Consider the following 13,508-nt stretch of genomic DNA (forward strand, 5'->3'; position numbering starts at 1 on the left):
CAGAACCATGTTTCAAATAATAAAAATATTATAATACAACGCATATTTTGAAAATTTCAAGTGGGCCCTGATATCCTTTGTATTTTCTACAATATTTTCGGATCAGGCTGGATTATTATTAAAAAAATAAAAAAGAAAACTATGACAATTGAATACACATGTACGAATGGTATTTAAATACCCATTTGTATATTTAAAATTATATATACATTGATTTATTAAGTTCGTTCTGACAATTTTAGTGGGATAAAAGGAACTAACCGTCTCAGAAGTGTTGCATTCAATGGCTACATCGTGTAAGAGCGTGTTATTTATTGAAGCAATTTTAAACCATGAATCGTTATCACTCTTATGAAACTCGGCCAATTTCTCCAACATAAATTTGCCTTTGTGATGTGATGGAATCATGTCTTTTAAGGATCCTAATTCCTATCCCTACCCACTACCCTGTCTATTTCAACTATATATAAAATCTATCTAAACTCCGGATATACACACTCCATGCCCTCAGCTTCTAAAAAGGCACAATCAGCTAGCAGGGCTTCATTAAATTATTAGCTGATAATCCTTGCCGATAGCCATCCAGCTAGGGGATCTTTCTTGCACGGAATTGTCCAAGAGCCATTAATCTACTTGATAAAAAATGAGGAACTAACATTTGGTAGTTCCTTTTGACATAAACAATCTGGCAAAGGGTTTACATAAAAAGCTTCTTCTGAACGAAACCTATCCATGCCTTTTGTGCCCGATATAGGACCCTTTCTCTTACGTGGGGATCCTTGCCTGCAAGATTAACACAAGAACAAAACAAAAGAATTATTGAAATAGGCTTGAGTTATTCATCATCCCATAATTCCAGAGGATTATGAAAACAAAGTCTTAATCACATCAAGACTCGATTATCATATGGTATGCACAGTCATCACAGAGGATCCGTCTTGATGCTCATGTCCCATGTCATGATGCATAGTCCCACTGCCACTAAGCACTGACCTTATTGGACCAAAAGTGTGGCATCACCCTGGTCAGATTAGCTCCCAAGTCTATAAATTATAAAACTCTACGTCAAAAACTTCAATATTGTCTTTACCTGATTTTGCAAACCATGGGAGTAATATACTCTTAAACTAGAAGAAAACCATGTAAATAGGACTCCAAAGCTTTGATTTTAGCAGACATAATCACTAGTGATCGAACATATAGGCTGTGACCAAAAGTTGAAAACAAAGTAGATAACTCAACAGAGCCCCTAGCAAGGCAGTCTTTATAGAACACCTTAAAATCTGTTTTATGCAAAGCAATCTCGTAAAGGAACTAGGTTTGGCCAGTTAATTAACAATCCAATCATCAAGAATATAATTGCTCTTAAAAAATGTACAAATGACATACCGTCGTTTGTGAATTTCAATGATCCGATTTGCTAAACTTTTGCCTTCTTTCATTGTTCCCTTCTCAATTTTGTCAAACAGACGAACAAGTGCTTTCCTGATAATAAACACAAAAGACTTCAATACACAACGCATGAATGGCAATTGAAGTCACTGTAATGTGTCCCCTATACCTAACCTGTCAGGAGAAATAATTTTCCTATGTCCCAAAAAACGGCGATGACCTTCAACTGCCCTCGCCATGTTTCCAGAGTATGATGGAATAAACACATCACTTTCAACTGATACAATGTAGTCAAGTGCAGCCAATTGCGAAGCATGATTGACAAATGGTTCAAGCTCCTCAACAGATGCCAATTTTTCCTGCAAAATGATCATGTATATGAATCAATAAGCTAGCCAAAATATTCAAAATTTGAAGACAACAGCTTCTTATTGAAAACCAGCACAAAATTTTACTTAAAAGGGAAGTTTATACACATGCATCAAGCAACAAAAGATACATGCCATACCTTATTCATTAATTTGGGGTAGCGGGACTGCAGATCAGCCATACGAGAATCACCACCGTATAACTCTCCAGAAGCAATATATATAGGGGTGTTAGAGGGGTACCCAAGAGCTGCAAGAAATATTCCAACCTCCTTTGGTGTTAGGGGGCAATAGCCTTTGGATCTCTGTTCCTCAGAATCAATGTCCTTCACTTTCCAGTAGGCAGTGCTTTCTCTAAGAATTTTAAAATGGCAGGAATATATATAATAAGTCTCAGTCATCATACTAACATAAAAATGGCACATTATCAAATGAAGAGCATTCAATTGAACATTGTAAATCATCGCAGAGGGACAGATCAGACCTTATCATCCTTAGTTCATCAGCTTCAAAGGGAGATAAACCATGTGTGCATCCACTAAAGGCAAGCATGTCCTTCTCATATCTAAGATGTAGAGAAATATAACGACCATAAGATCTCATTCGATCCACCAACAACTACAGCATCAATGAAATAAAAATTTTCAAATGCGGTCATTGCATAGTTGACAACAGAAATATAGCTACTTCAGACATAGACTAAAATGTTCCACTGTAATTATTTACTTTTCCCATTGCTTCAATTTGAGGAGCAAATCGGAGAGCTTCATAGCAAGCACGGCAACGGAGCTTCTGAATATCTGGAGGTAGATTATTATTTGCAAGGCGAGAATCAGATTTGGCTGCTCGAATAACCTATACAATAAATTAGTAACCAGGTCATTGTATCTAGAATGCTGTAAAACCACTAAGCATAAACAGACTGAATCATTTTGAGAAACACACCTGATAATCATCCCACATGCTAGCTATCTCATCTTGGTAATAATCCATACCAGACCAACTTCTGAAATGCCTAACCGCTCTGGTAGCTGTAGTGAATTCCTTGGGAAGCTTTCTTATGACTTTTACATCATTAGCCAAAGCACTAATAAAATGATCTTCATCAAAAACATCAGAGAAGTTGCTGCGGAGAAATAGAAAACAAGCCATGGTATCAACAAGATGAAAACATTATAGTAACACACAGATAAACTTTTTTTCCAAAACACGGTAGGGAGGAACCTTGAATCTTGCCAAAACGATCGCTTATCAAGCTCTGGAACAACAAGAGTGGCATTTATGATGCGGGCTACAGCTACCATATCACAAATCTGTAACTCAAATTTTAAACCGGACTCAGCAACTCAAAACTTATCAAATTCAAGTCTACTAAATGGCATTGTAAGAAACTAGATGGTTATATCACTCTGCATGTAACAGGAGAGACTTCAACACTCCATCTCATTACATTTGGAAGGGAAGAGGAAGCAAAGCAAATTGAGGGCACACATTTAGCAATGGGTTTTTTACAAGATAGAAAAAGTTTATGTCCAACTATACATCACTACCACAGCATCAATTTAATTATAAGCAGCTTCTTAATATAATGAGAGGATGACATGCATAACCGCAATAAAAAAAATCATAATAATCACAAGAAAATAATATAAGATACACTGCTATGCTCTACCACTGTAATTTAATTTCTGAAAGGAGAAAGATAAAACAAAATAAAATAAAATCATAAATAACTCCAAATGTGCTTTTATGATAGGCTAAAACAACATTCTTCACCATAACATTCCAAGTGGTGTCTTTTACAAATTCTCAATTCACCAATCAGAGATTTTCTAGTTCCTGGAATACAAAATTGGAACTATTAAACAAAATGTAAGATTCACGCATAGACAAGAACAAAAGTACAAACCCCAGCACGCATCTGGTTGAGTCCACCATTTGTATGAACCAGAAGAAAACCACGAGACGGTGCAGGAGCTGATAAACAAAAGTACATTCGTAAATAAACAGATAGGCTTTTAGCGTTTTGAAGGCCAAACCAAATTAAACCCTCTTGCTTACATGTATAATTAGGACTAGGGTCTACACAAGGCACATAACCGCGGTTCGGCGGAGTCTTCCATAACTTGCCAAAATCCGAACTCCCACTGGCACCATCCAACTGTCAAGTCTAAAGGAGTGAAAACATGAAAGAGCATGACTGCTTCGCATCAAATATACATAATCCCACTAACCAAACCTCTCCATTATAGCCAAGTAAATGCCCATACCATTTCCAGACTAAGAAAAACAAAAACGAAATTCATTTGCCCCACTGTTTTCTTTTTTAAAAAGAAAATCGTTCTAATAACGACCTGAATAGTGAATCTATAACAAAAACACATTAGCATCGAAACCTTGCAGGAAGGTAACGGAACTTTGGACAAATGAGGTGGAGCTAGCTCTTGAGTCCAGCTTTGCTCTGTACGCTACAAGAATTTATAAAACAAAATTCACAAATAAATCGAATCAAATCACGCTTTCTATTCTAGAGAATACAAAAATGAAACATGTTTTTCTTCAAAAAAAATCAGAAAAAAAAAAAAGAAAATCAGTGAACATTTCGCAGAGAAAAATGAGATCTAGTTAACAAAGAGAGACACCTGAGCAACAGTTGGTAGTTTGTAAGGATCAGAGAAGTCTGAAACTTTCGAAGAAGGAAATACGTGGACGTGTACGGACAGAAGCGCCAGCAACGCTATTACGCAGATGGCGCACGTTATCAACTTCCTCAGAACAACCACCACAACTCTTCTCTTCCGCCTCTGCATCTTCTGTTATTATTTACACAAAACGCCAAAAACGATCACTCTCTCTACTAATAAAACTCGGCAAGAGCAAAACGACGACGCGAAGCCATCAAAACAAAAAACAAAGAAAATATCTGGAGTTAATAATGTGCCCTAATTATGCGTTTTAAGTGGCACTAAAAGCGAGAAGTCGGCGGTTGTTGTCGCTGTTGCGACTTTGCATCGGTGTTTTAGTTGTTAAGAAGTAGAACAATATAAACAAAACAAAATACACTAGAATTCCTTGTGGCCAGTAAGATTTGGTTGTGGTCCTATCTCCCAAACAGTAATTACGAGAAGATTAAAAAAAAATTTATCTAGTTAAACATTGGCTTCCAAAAATACATATTCCCTTCTGGATTTGACATTTACAGAGGAATTGCCTTTAGAAGTGACGCATGAATGAACCCACTTACAGATTTGTGCATTTTGGGTGTTAATTTTTAAGAGTGATGGCGTTATCCTAACCTACCAGCAAAGCAAAGCCAGCCATGCGGGCCGGTAGCAGCTACTCCATACTTCAATTTATGAAATATTTACAACCGAGGAATTCTATTGAACTTTTGACTTGTATTTTTTTTAATTTTAGATTTTGCATTGGGTGTGCCGGTCAGTGAGTCTCCAATTGTTTTCAAAGCTGTACAATCAGAGTCAGTGGACCAGTGTGGATCTCAAGATGAGATGCATTTTCTCATGCATGTGCAGGAGAGTTCCAGGGTCTCTCTGTACACACTTCCAACCGGATACTGATTTAGTGTTTTTTTCTAAATTTCTCCGTTACTTTCCAGATTTCTAACCCAACTAAATTACATCGTCGTTCTCCAATTTTTTATATATATAGATTATAAGATGCATAATCTAACAATTTTGACATCAGATTTCACCACAAATTCGGTCTCGGATATGTAAAAATCAATGCTACATACCTTATTAAAAGGGCGGTAAGCCATGATGAATGGATTGACAATGGTATCTCAGCTTTTTTATATATGATTAATATCATTATCTGATTAAATAATTTTAAATTAAAAATAAAATTATTTAATCAAATATATATATACATAATATTATTTTTTATTTTTTTTGAACAAAAAATAAAGAATGTTTCATGTGAAAAAGTTGTTGGAATGTCTAGTGATGACCTCCAAACTAATATTATAAAAAACGCCAAAAGGCTTTTCCCACCCAAGGTCTGTCTATTCTCAAACTTTTAATCATGTAATTTCAAAAACTTAAAATATTTAGATAAAATAATAATTTTATTTTTAATTATAAAAATTAATTGATAAATAAATATTTAAAATTTTAAAATTTAATAGATAAAAATTCGAAAATAGATAAAATCTGGTTGGGAGTAAGTCTTTTGAACCCAAAAAAAGTACATAGGATTTACAATGAACCAGATAAGTACGAAGGAGATCCAGATGGGCAGCATAGTGGATTGGGATAGGCTATTGAAGAAGACAAGTGAATCATATAATAATCCAAGTCTCGTGACACCTTTCCTTTTGTCCACTTTGTATTCGATGCTTTTTGCTACTTGCTCCGTCATGAGGACCCTCTTTGCCGCAAGCTGCTGACACTCTTCTCTTCCACCTCACCGTCACTGTGTTTATATAGACAAAATAGAGTCAGCTATAAATTGAAATTATTTTTTACCTTATTTTTCAATCAGGTTTGCTTTGTTACATAGCTACATCAACCAATGCCATGAATTTACAAAGAATTAAACAAAATTGCCGTCAATGCATGACTGTATAAAGTTATAAAATTCCCGAAAAGGTCAAAGGCTGAACTTTTTCCCACACAAGGTTTGGTTTATGCCCATATTTTTATCTATAGAGTTTAAAAACTCAAATATTTTTTCATCAATTAATTTATGTTAAGACTAAGAATAAAACCGTTATTTTATTAATAATATTTAAAATATATATAAATTTATCTTATTTTCCTTAAAGATTTAAAAATTGACAATTTTATTCTATCCTCAACTTTTCTAGTTTTGAAAAATGACTCCTCTCTCTCCCCTCTCCCCCCAATCCTTAAGGTTTTTTTTCTTCCTTCTTTGGCAACAACAACTTCTTCTTCCCACCATTTTTCTTCTCTTCGATCGTCCCTCACTGTTGGTTGTTAGACAAAGACATCATTGAGGTTGGATGCATTGGACGTCGAAGACGATGATGACAACTTGAAGAAAAATGGCATTGAACTTCAAAGACAACGACTTGATAGACAAGGATCGTGTAGTCGATGTTGATACTCCCTCTTCACTTTGCACAACTACTTTTCAACCTAAGCTGAAGTCTGTCATCACCGATGGCGCCCTTAAGAATACAAAAAGTTATGGCTTTAGTGAAGAAGCTGACGTCTTCAAAGTTCATTTTTTCATCGATGAAATTGAAATCTTCTCACAGTCAACTGAATAACATGAAGAGGAAGTCATGGCTGTCAGAGATAATGGCCAGAGATGAAAGAAAAAAAACTTTATGGAAGAGAGGTCACTTTTCAAAATTAAAAAATTGAGACTAAGATGAAATTGTGAATTTTTAAAACTTAAAGGGAAATAAGATAAAATTATATTTTTTAATGATATAAGTAAAATGATAGTTTTACCTTTAATCTTAATAAAAAATTTGAAAATTCAAGGTTGAGGTGAAATTGTGAGTTTTTAAATTACGAAGGAAAATGAGATAAAATTATATTTTTTTTAATAATACTAATAAAATGAGATTTTTATCTTTAACCTTAAGATATAATTTGAACAGAAATTGAATAATAAATAATATTTGAGTTTTTAAAATTTTGTTAACAATAGTTGGAAATAGACAAAACCTTAGGTAAGAGTAAGTCTTTTCGTCTTCTAGAAAATTATTTTCAACTTTATTACAAAATTTTATTTTATAATAATATTATATATATAATTTTGTTACATAATTTTATGTATAAATAACGATATATCATTATATAATTAAATATTTTTTTTATTTTTAATTATCAATTATATAATAACATATTATTATTTATATATAAATATATATAATACTATTTTTTATTTTATATATATATATAAATAAAAATAGTCAATGCACCACTGCATAAAGTTATCAGGTGAAAGTAGATTTTTGCCTGTTTTGTGTTATCCTCATCCATACTCTATCCATTATCACAGGCCAGATGATAAATTTCAAAATTCATAAAATCTTGTTTTGGTTGGGTAAGTAAAATTCATAAAATCACTGTGAATAGAAGAAGTATTTGAGTTTTGTGACAACTTTTTGACGTGTTCAATAGGCAAGGCATCGCATGATCACGTAATTCACGTGGCTTACATCCGCCGGCCGTAGGCTGGAACAATCATAGCAGTGGGCCTACCACTTTATGATTAGGCAATACGTGGCGGAAGATCCTTGCACATGATTGGCAAACATAATCAAATCAGGTGGGTCCCCTTTCGTTCACACTTTGGTCATCTTCAAGCGCAAAAACGTTTCCGTCAAGAAAAGAACAACAAGGCACGTGCGAATGAATGCGGAAATCTTGAGCTTGGTGCATTCAAAGCCAATTATGACAGCATGTGATGGGGCTCCTAAATCAAAATTTAAGGTCGTAAATGTTGGTGAGTTGGGACTCCAATTGTCAAAATACACTTCCCCATTACATTATTCCAAGGCCAAAAGGCTTAGTCCCACCCAAAGGTTTGGTGTACACTCCCCTATTTTTAAAATTCAAATATTAATCTATTATCTAATTTTTATTAAAATATTTTACTAATATTAAAAATAAAATTATTTTTTATTAATAATATTAAAAATATATAATTTTATTTTATTTCTCTCAAATTTTAAAAATTAAAATTTCATCGTAAAATATCAACTTTTTCTATTTTAAAAAATGATTATCTTTTCTCCCACATCCCTAAGGTTATTTCTTTTTTCTCTGATCACCATATTTGATAATTGTAACAACCACTATTTTCATCTTTTTCTTCCTTTTAGTAATCTCCCTCCTTGACAGATGAAGAAGAGCCAACAAAGAGACATATCTCGTCTCTTTATCAACAAATAGAAAAGATAAAAAAATTTCGTCTTTGTCAACGGATTTTACGTCTTCTCTCTGCAATCCAAGCACTACCACAAATTTATTAACGAAGATGAAATTTTTTTTAGGGAGACCATTGACGAAGTTGTGAAGATGGTCTCTTTGTCTATCGAGGAGAGAGATGGTAGAAAAGAAGAAAAGGGTGCAAATGGTAACAAGGGGAAGACATTTTTCAAAATTAGAAAAATTAATTTTAGAGTAAAATTATCAGTTTTAAAAATCTGAAAGGGAAGAATGAGATAAAATTATATATATTTAATATTATTAGTAAAATAATGATTTTATATTAAATAATAATGAAAAATTTTAATAAAAATTAAATAATGAGCAAATGTTTAAAATCTTATGAGTGTAAGTTTAAGAGTATACCAAAACCTTAGATGGGGATAAATCTTATCAATTATTTAAATTTCTAATTTATGACAGTCTTTGAAAGGTTCGAATACAAATCCTATTTGGAAAAAAATTAAACGACATTTTTTTTTTGGGTGATTGCTTACATTCTTTGGAATGTTTGAATAAATTGATGGAGGGATTGATGCCGGGTCTAAGGGGTCAGAATTGAAGATTTGAGTGATCAATTTTCAAGAAGACTCAAGTCTATTGGACTACTGAGAGTCAACCGCATAATTGACATCAGCCACATCCACGGCTGAATTTTATAAGAAAATAAAGTTATGTTTATACATTCTTTATATATATATATTATAATTAAATAATGTTAAATTAATAAAAAATATTTAATCAAATAATAACATATTTATATATATTTATGTATAAAAAATATATACATATAATAGTACTTTTTTATAAAATATTCAAGACGTTAATAATATATTATTAGTATGATAAAATTTATGCGTATTTTTTAATACATAAATTAATATATAAAAATAATATATACATATAAAATTATTTTTATTGATAATCTTTTTATTCAAATTAATTTGAATAAAAAAGAATCAGTTTGAAATTAAAAAGTTGAAACTCAAATTAGATTTGAATTTAATATAACTTTAACTAGTTGAATGACCTTACAAGCACATGAACTGATTTCAATAAAATATTAATAATTTTCTAATATTTTAAAATTTTACATTTGTATCTCGTTGCTATTTTAAATATTAAAAATAATAGATAAATATATAAATTATGATATTTACGATAATATTTTGAAAATTAAAAAAGTTCAATGAAATTTTAAACATGAAAGAAAACAATAAAATTATATAAACAAAATATAAATACAATTTTATCTTTAATTTAAAACATATGATCATATATCGGTGTTTATATATAAAATTGTGTATATAATATTTACTTGAAAGAAAATCATAGGAGAAGACATTGTTCCAAATCTTAACTTCGTAGCAAGTGCAAACTCAAATGGAGAAAATCAAAGTTAATGAACTAGTGAAGCACAGCTGATAATTCTGGCTATTTAATAAGGAATATCCAAGGCAAGGCTAGCTGGCTGAAGGAAGAATGTTTTAAATTTGGTAGCCGCACCCTCAGCATCTGGACGCCTATTTATTGCATTGGGTGCTCAGTCTCAGTCTGTCCACAAGGTGCTAAAATAAGTTCACAGTAGATACTGGACAAGGACCAGAAAGTTTCAAACTTTGTTTCAGCCAATTGGGCCAGGATATGGGCTGACCGCTCAAAATTTCATCGATTACGCGGTTTTTCTATTGTACCGGTCTAGTAACTGACAATTGCTGGGTCATCATGAAAAATTACCCAATTTCAATGGGCTGGACATGTAATGTACATCAGAGGGACGTAAAGCTTAAGAGAAAACTATGTATATAAATAAATTGTGATACCCTAAATAAACCTTATATTAGTAAAATATAAGAGATATATTAAATTTGCATGTACATCTAGGGGTGGATTCAGGCCGAATAGAGCTCGAACACTTTTTGGCTTGAGTTTGGTTCAAATAGAAAATAATCTGGCTTGAATTTGGCTCAAGTCCGTTAAGCCAAAATTAAGTTTGACTCAAGTTTGGTTAGGATAAAAAATGGTTTAACTCGATTTAGTTCAAGTTTGACTCAATTTTATAGCTCAAATCAATGGTTTGAATTTGTAGCTTAGTTCTGTTCGAATGTATGACTCAAATTCGTGACTTGAGTTCATGATTTATTAACAAAACGACATCGTTTTATCCAAATAATATTCAAAATTTTTTATTCGAGCCATGAATTTGAACTACTGAATTCAAGTTAATACGAGCCACGAATTTAAACTACTGAGTCAAGCCAAATTTGAACCAAATACCCCTTGGCTCAAGTTTAAATCAAATAAAACAAGAGCGAAATCTTTCAATTAGAGTTTAGTTCGAATTTTAATTAAACGAATTTGAGCCAATCTAAATTAAAACGAATCGACTTTCTAAAGTGAACTGACTTGTATCATATCTAACCCTATATATATCTTACATCATTTAAAGATACTAAGTTAAAATTATTTAAATAGTTTTAAACTTTTAAACTTTTAAGATGTTTTTGGTTTACAAAACCCAAAAATAAAATCATAACAAACTTTCTATCCAAGAGCAAAATAGGCAGAATGCGGTAGGTCGAGGACAGCAGAAAGGGAGCCATATTAATTAATAGACAAATAAATCTTTTGTCACCGACGGTCAAGATCTTAAAAAACATATTTATATTGTCAAGCATGATGGGATTATTCTAAACATACAGTAAACATGCGGTTTGGTTGATTAGGTGGGAACATACTGTGGCTGCTACAATTTTAGAATATAGCGTTATTCTGTATCGTCAGCCAGATTGTACATAAGAATTTCATCGCTGGTTTTTTATGTTTTTTCCTTTCTGAGGACAGGCAGCTGCACTCTGGCACCTACTGAATAATCATTAATTTCAGTTAAAATAATAGAGAAAGTAAAGTCTGTTTGCTAAGCCAAGCCAATTTTATTCCTTCTTTCTTTAATTATTTATTAGGCAGCAACATCAGACTATATCAGTAGCATATTTTATTATGTATCCAAAATTTAATTTTTTATTATATATTAAATATTATGTTGAAAATTTTATTATATATATTTTTATTATATTAATATTTTTTTCAAAAAAATATTATTTTTTATCAATAATATATATCATATTATTTAATACAGTTATTATATTATATTAATTTAATATATCTTATAATATATATTATTTTATATTTATATTTTATTATATTATAAAATATATAAAATATATCATAAGATACTATGAGTACGAGAGGGGAGATAAAGGATTTTATAAAGTCATGAAAGCTCCTTGACAAATATTTTGTTGTTGGTCACCCGCTCCATTTGCTTTTAATCAGATTATTGTTCAAATTAATTACTTGGAATTTTTCTGCCGAGCTTTTTTGAACATAATAATATTATATCAATAAAATTAATTATATTTCTTTTAAGTATATAAATAGATATATATTTATATATATTATTATATAATTAAATAATTTTAAATTAATAATAAAATAATATTTAATTATATAATAATATATACTTATTTCTATGTTTAAGATAAGATATTGGATGCTTAATATTACTCATATTAAATACAAATTTTCTAAAATTGATTTAGGAAAATTTTGCCAGATGTGAAAAGACTGTTCAAATTCTTGTGCCAGCTTGTAGAGTTTTCCTTTAAGCCCTCATGAGGAATTTGCTAGGAATTTGGACCCCGTTCCACACCAGCTGTCTCATCGAGCCTTTTTCAAGTTTAATAAGTCAGTGGTCGTCAAGAGTGCAAGATAATCCAAATAGACTGCTTCAAAGTTAGAAACTTAACATCAAAGGAAGAAGTTTCTTGGATCGGGGGCCAGGTCAAGTCTGGGCCATTTCCCTGCCACGATGTGGAAATTTTGTCTTATCGCTGTACACTGACAAACTTAAACAACTCTTTGAAATAAACATGCGAAACGATGAAATCTATATATTCAAAAATAATAACTTTTAAAACCAAAAGCAAAACCATCCCGTACGTACAAGTTAACACCAAGATGATAATGGGTCTATAAAATCAAATCTTTAGCTCTTTTCACTTTGTGCTTAAAGGAGATTTCTATGAGAAAAATATGGATAAAGATTAAAATAAAAACATAGATATAAATGGTTAAATTTTTTATAATTACGTGTAAAACAATAATAAAAATAAATATATTTTTAATCAATTTTCTTCCAAGCCAATTTCTTTTCTGGTTCATCTCTTCTATCCTTATTGAATAACTTTTAAAAATTTTATATTATTATAAATATAACTTGATATTTAATAAAAAATTATTATTTATATAATAAAATATAATTATCACTATCTTATGATATGATATAGATAAAAAATGAAATGTATTATAAAGTGTATTGAATTAATAAGATATATATTATCAATACAGACTGATATACTTTTTTAAAAAATAATGATATATATCATGATATTTTTAAGGATATTTGTGATATTTTTTAAAATGATAATATGTAAATTATATATTTTTTTATTTTTTAAAAACTGTATTATATGATACAATACGATACTCATAATATGTGATTCGACTACTAAGAATTGCGAGGAAAAGTATGAGATATTTTTCTTACTACGATGGGAAGGGAAAGGGGGAGAAATTTTTTTTGGGTGAAGAAAAGTTTGGAGATTTTCCATCGTTCCCATGTTTGGAATGGGGTGGAAATGATAGAAAGGTTTTCTTAGCAGATATGGGTAAAACTAACACTTACCAGAGAAACAGAAACTTTGAAAACAGCTTTGTTCATAAATTCCCACAAAAGATCAGCACGTACATCAGTCCA

The 13,508-nt window shown here is 31.2% G+C and overlaps 1 protein-coding gene across 2 annotated transcripts; it reads right to left on the reverse strand.

Annotated features, from left to right (window-relative positions):
- Positions 1 to 288: 288 nt before the first annotated feature.
- LOC123203540 (O-fucosyltransferase 7-like) lies at positions 289 to 4,996 on the reverse strand. 2 transcript variants are annotated; one of them, XM_044619936.1, is made up of 12 exons: positions 4,403 to 4,996; positions 4,157 to 4,228; positions 3,822 to 3,921; positions 3,670 to 3,737; positions 2,985 to 3,073; positions 2,706 to 2,886; positions 2,487 to 2,615; positions 2,245 to 2,378; positions 1,901 to 2,114; positions 1,567 to 1,751; positions 1,390 to 1,485; positions 289 to 783 (listed from the first exon to the last, which is right to left on the reverse strand). In XM_044619936.1, the coding sequence occupies exons 1-12, from the start codon at positions 4,568 to 4,570 to the stop codon at positions 630 to 632; spliced, it is 1,590 nt and encodes a 529-aa protein (XP_044475871.1). In that variant the 5' UTR covers positions 4,571 to 4,996; the 3' UTR covers positions 289 to 629. The 2 variants fall into 2 exon arrangements, with proteins under 2 accessions (XP_044475871.1, XP_044475872.1); XM_044619937.1 differs by lacking the exon at positions 4,157 to 4,228 and having other exon boundaries at positions 4,403 to 4,992.
- Between the last annotated feature and the right edge of the window lie 8,512 nt (positions 4,997 to 13,508).

This window comes from Mangifera indica, chromosome 19 (assembly GCF_011075055.1).
Source record: "Mangifera indica cultivar Alphonso chromosome 19, CATAS_Mindica_2.1, whole genome shotgun sequence".
Classification (NCBI taxonomy): domain Eukaryota; kingdom Viridiplantae; phylum Streptophyta; class Magnoliopsida; order Sapindales; family Anacardiaceae; genus Mangifera; species Mangifera indica.

Excerpts from the sequence above, each read along its gene's own strand:
- LOC123203540 (XM_044619936.1), bottom strand. The coding sequence starts at position 4,570 with ATGCAGAGGCGGAAGAGAAGAGTTGTGGTGGTTGTTCTGAGGAAGTTG. Across the intron at positions 1,752-1,900 it reads ACCCCAAATTAATGAATAAG|GAAAAATTGGCATCTGTTGA; the intron begins GTATGGCATGTA and ends ATCATTTTGCAG. Across the intron at positions 784-1,389 it reads ATTGAAATTCACAAACGACG|GCAAGGATCCCCACGTAAGA; the intron begins GTATGTCATTTG and ends TTAATCTTGCAG.